The 8,041-nt window shown below is 53.6% G+C and overlaps 1 protein-coding gene across 1 annotated transcript; it reads left to right on the top strand.

Moving 5' to 3' along the window:
* Window positions 1–5,642: 5,642 nt before the first annotated feature.
* On the top strand, window positions 5,643–6,320 carry MAGEA4 (MAGE family member A4). Its single transcript, XM_070366562.1, has one exon. The coding sequence runs from the start codon at window positions 5,643–5,645 to the stop codon at window positions 6,318–6,320; it is 678 nt and encodes a 225-aa protein (XP_070222663.1).
* The last annotated feature ends 1,721 nt before the right edge of the window (window positions 6,321–8,041 follow it).

Below are 8,041 nucleotides of genomic sequence, written 5' to 3' on the forward strand. Positions count from 1 at the left end.
ATGAGCCTGTGGCAGCCTATGCTGACTTCTTCATCCGGGTCTCAGTGAAACCCGCCCCTGCCCTCTGATGTGGTGAGCCGTGGAGCCAGATGAGCCCGTGGCAGCTTGTGCTGACTTCCTCATCCGGGTCTTAGAGAGCAGGCGTGACCTGTGGTAACAGTCGCGTCCTGGGGTGGGCAGAGGTGGAATCCTAGCTCCTTCGTGGACTAAGGTGAGGACTCTGAGGGAGGGATGACGGGACCCTGTGAGAACAGAGAAGGCTCTGAGAGGCCCTGGCGTGGGAAGTGTACAGGCAGCATTTCCTGCCACCCATTTCCGGAGACACTGGGAATCTAGCCTAAGTAGCAGGTCCCCGGTTGGAGAGTGGAGAATCCTAACAGGAGTCAAGGTGAGGCCCCTGAGGGAGGACTGAGTGGATCCTGGGCCCCAGAACACGGATGGAGGGTGAGGTGTCCCAGAGAAACCCACCCCTGCCCTCAGCTCTGGTAAGCTGCATGGGGCGCCATGAGCCCGTGGCAGCCTATGCTGATTTCTTCATCCGGGTCTCAGAGAAACCCGCCCCTGCCCTCTGCTGTGGTGAGCTGCGGGGCGAGATGAACCCGTGGCAGCCTGTGCTGACTTCCTCATCCGGGTCTTAGAGAGCAGGGGTGACCTGTGGTAACAGTTGAGGCCGCGGGTGGGCAGAGGCGGAAACCTAGCACCTTCGTGGACTAAGGTGAGGATCCTGAGGGAGGAATGATGGGACCCTGAGGTAGGGCTGACGGGACCCTGTGAGAACAGAGAAGGCTCTGAGAGGCCTTGGGGTGGGAAGTGTACAGGCAGCATTTCCTGCCACCCGGTCCCAGAGACACTGGGAATCTAGCATAAGTATTAGGTCCCCGGTTGGAGAGTGGAGAATACTAACAGGAGTCAAGGTGAGGCCCCTGAGGGAGGACTGGAGGGATCCTGGGCCCCAGAACAGGGATGGAGGGTGAGGTGTCCCAGAGAAACCCACCCCTGCCCTCAGCTCTGGTAAGCTGCCCAGGGCGCCATGAGCCCGTGGCAGCCTATGCTGACTTCTTCATCCGGGTCTCAGAGAAACCCGCCCCTGCCCTCTGCTGTGGTGAGCCACGGGACGAGATGAGCCCGTGGCAGCCTGTGCTGACTTCCTCATCCGGGTCTTAGAGAGTAGGGGTGACCTGTGGTAACAGTTGTGTCCTCGTGTGGGCAAAGGCGGAATCCTAGCTCTGTCCTGGACTAAGGTGAGGATCCTGAGGGAGGGATGACGGGACCCTGAGGGAGGGCTGACGGGACCCTGTGAGAACAGAGAAGGATCTGAGAGGCCCTGGCCTGGGAAGTGTACAGGCAGCATTTCCTGCCACCCGTTCCCGGAGACACTGGGAATCTAGCCTAAGTAGCAGGTCCCCGGTTGGAGAGTGGAGAATCCTAACAGGAGTCAAGGTGAGGCCCCTGAGGGAGGCCTGAGGCCATCCTGGGCCCCAGAATAGGGATGGAGGGTGAGGTGTCCCAGAGAAACCCACCCCTGCCCTCAGCTCTGTTAAGCTGTGTGGGGCGCCATGAGCCCGTGGCAGCCTATGCTGACTTCTTCATCCGGGTCTCAGAGAAACCCGCCCCTGCCCTCTGCTGTGGTGAGCCACGGGACGAGATGAGCCCGTGGCAGCCTGTGCTGACTTCCTCATCCGGGTCTTAGAGAGCAGGGGTGACCTGTGGTAACAGTCGCGGCCTCGGGTGGGCAGAGGCGGAAACCTAGCATTCGTGGACTAAGGTGAGGATCCTGAGGGAGGGCTGATGGGACCCTGTGAGAACAGAGAAGGCTCTGAGAGGCCCTGGCGTGGGAAGTGTACAGGCAGCATTTCCTGCCACCTGGTCCCGGCGAGACTGGGAATCTAGCCTAAGTAGCAGGTCCCCGGTTGGAGAGTGGAGAATCCTAACAGGAGTCAAGGTGAGGCCCCTGAGGGAGGACTGAGGGGATCCTGGGCCCCAGAACAGGGATGGAGGGTGAGGTGTCCCAGAGAAACCCACCCCTGCCCTCAGCTCTGGTAAGCTGTGCGGGGCGCCATGAGCCCGTGGCAGCCTATGCTGACTTCTTCATCCGGGTCTCAGAGAAACCCGCCCCTGCCCTCTGCTGTCGTGAGCCGCGGGGCGAGATGAGCCCGTGGCAGCCTTTGCTGACTTCCTCATCCGGGTCTTAGAGAGCAGGGGTGACCTGTGGTAACAGTCGCGGCCTCGGGTGGGCAAAGGCGGAATCCTTGCTCCGTCCTGGACTAAGGTGGGACTGAGGAGGATCCCCTGAGGGAGGGCTGACGGGACCCTGTGAGAACAGACAAGGCTCTGAGAGGCCCTGGTCTGGGAAGTGTACTGGCAGCATTTTCGCCCACCCGGTCCCGGCGAGACTGGGAATCTAGCCTAAGTAGCAGGTCCCCGGTTGGAGAGTGGAGAATCCTAACAGGAGTCAAGGTGAGGCCCCTGAGGGAGGACTGAGGGTATCCTGGGCCCCAGAACATGGGATGGAGGGTGAGGTGTCCCAGAGAAACCCACCCCTGCCCTCAGCTCTGGTAAGCTGCGTGGGGCCATGAGCCCGTGGCAGCCTATGCTGACTTCTTCATCCGGGTCTCAGAGAAACCCGCCCCTGCCCTCTGCTGTGGTGAGCCACGGGGCGAGATGAGCCCGTGGCAGCCTGTGCTGACTTCCTCATCCGGGTCTTAGAGAGCAGGGGTGACCTGTGGTAACAGTCGCGTCCTGGGGTGGGCAGAGGCGGAATCCTAGCTCCTTCGTGGACTACGGTGAGGATCCTGAGGGAGGGCTGACGGGACCCTGTGAGGCTCTGAGAGGCCCTGGCGTGGAATGTGTACAGGCAGCATATCCTGCCACCCGGTCCCGGAGACACTGGGAATATAGCCTAAGTAGCAGGTCCCGGATGGGATAGTGGAGAATCCTAACAGGAGTCAAGGTGAGGCCCCTGAGGGAGGACTGAGGGGATCCTGGGCCCCAGAACAGGGATGGAGGCTGAGGTGTCCCAGAGAAACTCACCCCTGCCCTCAGCTCTGGTAAGCTGTGCGGGGCGCCATGAGCCCGTGGCAGCCTATGCTGACTTCCTCATCCAGGTCTTGGAGATCAAGTGTTACTTTAACAACGTTCGTGGCTTCGGGTGGACAGAGGCCGCATCCTAGACCCTTCGTGGACCAAGGTGAGGACCCTGAGGGATGACTGAAGAGACCCTTTGAGAACAGAGAGGGCTCGGGAGGCCCTGGCATGGGATATGCACAGACAGCTTTTCCTGACATACAGGTCTCAGAAACACTGGGGACCTGGGATAAAGGACAGGGGCCTTAGTCGGCAGAAAGAAAAGTCCCAGGTCCTGCAGGGAGTCAAGATGAGGACTCTGAGGGAGGACTAAGGGGAACTTGGGCTCCAGACAAGATTGGGCTCTGGGAGGCCCTGTGGTGGGATGACTACAGTCAGCATTTCCTGACATCCAGGTCTCAGAGAGACTGGGAATGTGGTGAAAGGGGTGAGGCCTCAGTGGGGAGAGGGGAGACTCCAGTGTCCTAACAGGAGTCAAGGGAAGGAGTCAAACCCCTGAGGGAAGACTGAGGGGAACTTGTACCCTACAACAGACGGGGACCCCACAGATTTCCAGCCCTGCTGACAGCCCCGGGAAGCCCCAGGGGCTGGATGAGAACATTAGGCCTGTACTTACTTCTGCATTGGGGTCTGAGAGAGACTGGAAACCCTGAACCCCAGAAAAGAGGGAACCTCACAAAAACATGCCCCTACTGTCAACCCCAAGAGGCCCCAGATGGGATGGGGGAGGGGTTGCAAATGTGCTGTTTCCTGACTTCCTGCATGGCCACCTGAGGTGAGGTATCAGCATATGGTATTGTACTCAAGTGCACAGAGGTAGGAGGCTCAGGCTTTGTCAAGAGTAGTGGTGAGGACCTTGAGAGAGGACTGGCTGAACTCATGCGAAAATGTACTAAACCCCGGCTATCCCTGCCCTTTCTGTTGGCCACAGGAGGACCTGAAGCAGTTTGACTGCATGTGGTGCCCTCTCATTTCCATCTTTGTTCTTACATAAAGGTGAGACACTTCATTTAAGGAAGGTGGATTGAGGTAAACAGAAGGAAGCTCTGCCAGGCATTAAGGTTAGAACTGAGCAGACCTCCCCCCCAATCCCAGGACAGATGGACCCCACAGTATTCGGCCACCCCTTGCTCTTCCCCCTGGGAAGGCCCTGGGCAGACATAGTTAGATGTGAAGCCCCATAACTTCCTTCTGTTCAGTCTAGGGATCCTGTTTTGAGAGTTTTGTCTCAGGCCTGCAGTGAGGAGAGCCCACATCCTTCCAGGGAAAAGGTGAGAGCCCTGTGTGAGCACAAATGGGACCATCCATCCCAGAAGAGTGAGGACCTCACAAAGTCCACCCTCCTACCAGCACCAAGGGGCCCAACACTGTGCCACAGTTTACAGCCAAGGTGCCCCCTTGTTTCCTCTCACAGGGGCTCCAGGAACTAGGAGGTGAAAGCCCAGGTCTGAAGCTCGTGTCTACAGGTCACAGATCAGAGGAGGTCCAGGCAGCACGAGGAGTCAAGCTGAGGTGAGGTGCCTGCCTTGAGAATGCACCAGGCAGGGACTCCCCACCCCAGAACAGACAGGACCCCACAAGACCCAAATCCCTTCCCCCTTCATCCCCAGAACCTCGGGCTGTGCTGCCTGCACCCTGGGGAGCCACCTCACTTCCTCCTTCGGTAGCCAGAGGTCAGGCCACTGAGGAGGAGCTCCTCTATGAGGCTCGAGAGCATCCCTCGAGAGGAGACCTGTCAGTGGCCTGAGTCAGACTGCCCAGGGTGGATTTCTCAGTCCAGGCCACTCACACCCCCTCTCTCCCCCAGGCCTGTGGATCCAGTTCTGCACTGTCTGTCTGTACTCTTGCTATCAGAAGTCATTATGCCTCCACCTCCAAAGCGTTTGTGTTACATGAAGTGTTGGTCCTGCATGCTTATGCAAAACTTTCAGTCCCAGAGCGAGAAATGGGGACTTCGGAGTGCAGAAGTTCCTGAATGTGAGGAGGAGAGGGAGCACACCTCCTCCTCCTCATCCTCCTCTTCCTCGTCCTCCTCTTCCTCCTCCTCATCCTCCTCCTCCTCTTCCTCATCTTCCACCTCTTCTTCCTCATCCTCCTCTTCTTCCTCCTCCTCTTGTTCTTCCTCCTCCTCTTCCTCCTCCTCCTCTTCTTCCTCTTCCTCCTCTTCTTCCTCTTCCTCCTCTTCTTCCTCTTCCTCCTCTTCTTCCTCTTCCTCCTCTTCTTCCTCTTCTTCTTCTTCCTCCTCCTCTCCCCACCCCACCTCCTCCTCCTGTTTTGTGACCCAAGGCACCATAATTGAGGTTCCTGGTACTGCTGGGACACCAAGTCCTTCTCAGGCTTCTCAGAGAGTTTGGACCTTACCCACTGCCCTAGCAACCACTCCATCAATCATATCAGATCAGGAATCTGGCAGTACAAAAAGAAAGAGGCCAAGCACTTCGCAGGCCCAGCCAGATGGTGGGTACTTGCTCAGAGATGCAATAGATGATAAGGTGGGGGATCTGTTGAAATTCCTGCTCCTCAGATATCACAGAAAGGAGGTGGCCACAAAGGCAGAAATGCTTAGCGTTATCAAAGATTACCAAGACCTCTTCCCTATGATCCTCAGCCAAGCCATTAACTGTATGACTCTGGTCTTTGGTATTGATGTGAAGGCGTTGGACCCCACAGGTCTCGTCTATGTCTTGGTCAACACCTTGGGTCTCACCTACAATGATTCATTGCGTGGTGATGAGGAGAGCATGCCCGTGGCTGGCCTCCTTGTAAATACCTTGAGTATAATCTTCATAGATGGCAACTGTACCTCTGAGGAAAAGATCTGGGAAATGCTGGGTATCATGGGGCTGTATGCTGGTATGAACCATTCCATCTATGGGGACCCCAGGGAGCTGCTGACCCAAGTGTGGGTGCAGCAAGGGTACCTGGAATACCGGCAGGTGCCCAATAGTGATCCTGCCTGCTACGAGTTCCTGTGGGGTCCCCGGACGTATGCAGAGACCACTAAGATGAAAGTCTTAGAGTTTTTGGCCAAAGTCCATGATACCACCCCTAGTGCCTTTCCTAGCTTGTATGAAGAAGCTTTGCAAAGTGAAAAAACGGGACCCCAAGCCACAGTTGTAGCCAGGGCCAGGGCCAGGGCCAGGGCCAGGGCCAGGGCCAGGGCCAGGGATGGGACTTGTGCCAGGACCAGGGTCTATTCCAGGGCCACATCCAACAGCTTCTCTTGCCCCAACTGAAGTGGAGGCAAATATTTCATTCTGTTTGACGAGAACAGTCCCTTATCTAAGTAGTGGAGAGGCAAGATGGGCCTTGGGAGTATTGAATATATTATATCTTTGTGTTCCTGCTGGGTAAGGGTGATTTGGAGATTGTTTTTTTTTTTTTTGGTACTTTTCAAATGCTGTTCCTATTAACAAAAGGCTTAATTAACTTCAAGTTCTAAGTTTACAAATGACATTCATCAAAAATGTATTGCTGTTTATCCAGTTTAAGAAGTGAACATTTTACCTATTTTGTAGCTACAGTTATTGTCATAAGTCTGTATAAGTGATGGTGAACTCCTTTAGGTTTTACTTGTTTGGAGCATTTTTTATCTATCCTTTTCTGAATGATAACTTTGTAGGGTAACGAGCATATTGTTGGTTGGAAGTTTTTTCTTTTAGCCGTTTGAATATATCGTGCCCCTCTCTTCTGGCTGCAAAATTTTGGCTGAAAAGTCTGCTGATGCTCTTGTGGGGTCTCCTTCAAATGTACCAAGTTGTTTTTCTCTTGCTGCTTTTAAGAATTTCTGCATTTTGCTATTTTGTGTAACAAATTGGGAAACTTTTCATTATATTTTGTGATCTGGAATAAGAAAACATGGCATTGGAAAATTACTTTCCTTGGAAATGTGAAAATAGAGAAATAGAGAGAAAAGTGAAAAATAGTTAATTTTTGTCTTCTGTTATCCCTTTTCTTGTGTTCTTCTGTAACATTAAAAGATATGTACCTGGATATGCTTTGCTTATTCAAGAATGTATACAGTATTAAATCTAAATAAACAAGATCCCCTGTTCACTGGCTCTGTTATTCTCCAATCATTAATTAGAGATTGACTCTTTTAAAGGCCCTGTAGAAGTAGGGGGGCACCAAGATAAGGGTGATACACCCCCTAGCTATAAAATTGTAGAGTCCAGGAGCAACAGCCACATCAGGAAGATAATGAGCTATTCTTTAAATACTTTCTAAGGGTTAAGGTCTAAATATTGAGTTAGCCTAAAAGGTCGTATTGTACAGCCCATGGGGTTGCAAAGAGTCGGATATGACTGAGCGACTTTCACTTTCAAAAGGTCGTATAGATTTTCCCATAAGCCAGCATGGAAAAACCCAAACTACCTTTTTGGCCCACCTGATACTAAATAACCAGTAAAAGAAAGGAAGAGGAGGTGAGGACTATGGATAACAGTAAGTGCCCCGAGTCAGGGCAGTTTGGAGCTTTGGGAAACTTCAGTTCTGGAGGAGCTAGGGATGATGAAGCTGGGTGGTGGCCGTGACCAGACTCACGGTGTGTCTTCGAGGTAAGAGGAAAGCCTGGAATAGAAAACTGCACTTAGCAGTTACCTTTGGGTCATTGAAAAACCAAAGAAGAATCTCCTCCTGGAGCAGGTAGGGAAGGAGCCCTGCACGCGTGTCTCAGTACTGTGGAGTACAGTACATAGACTAGACGCTTTATACCCATCATCTGTAAGAATTTCCTGAGAAATACAGTGATATGACTTTGAAGTGGTGCCCAGAAGCCTCTCAAGGGACACTCTTTTCTCTGGCCGTGGAAAGCCAGAACACACTATTTAAAAAACATTTTAATTAGATGATCTTGAGTGTCATTTGGACAGCTCTAAGCAAGAGCTAGATCTTTGGTGGGGTAGAATGAATGAAAGACATCGTTTGGATGGAAAAGCAGCTGGGAGGGAGGAATGGA

Source organism: Bos mutus, chromosome X (genome assembly GCF_027580195.1).
Source record: "Bos mutus isolate GX-2022 chromosome X, NWIPB_WYAK_1.1, whole genome shotgun sequence".
In the NCBI taxonomy this organism is placed as follows: Eukaryota; Metazoa; Chordata; class Mammalia; order Artiodactyla; family Bovidae; genus Bos; species Bos mutus.

Bases quoted from the DNA above. Each gene is read 5' to 3' on its own strand.
- MAGEA4 (XM_070366562.1), top strand. From the start codon at position 5,643: ATGCTTAGCGTTATCAAAGATTACCAAGACCTCTTCCCTATGATCCTC.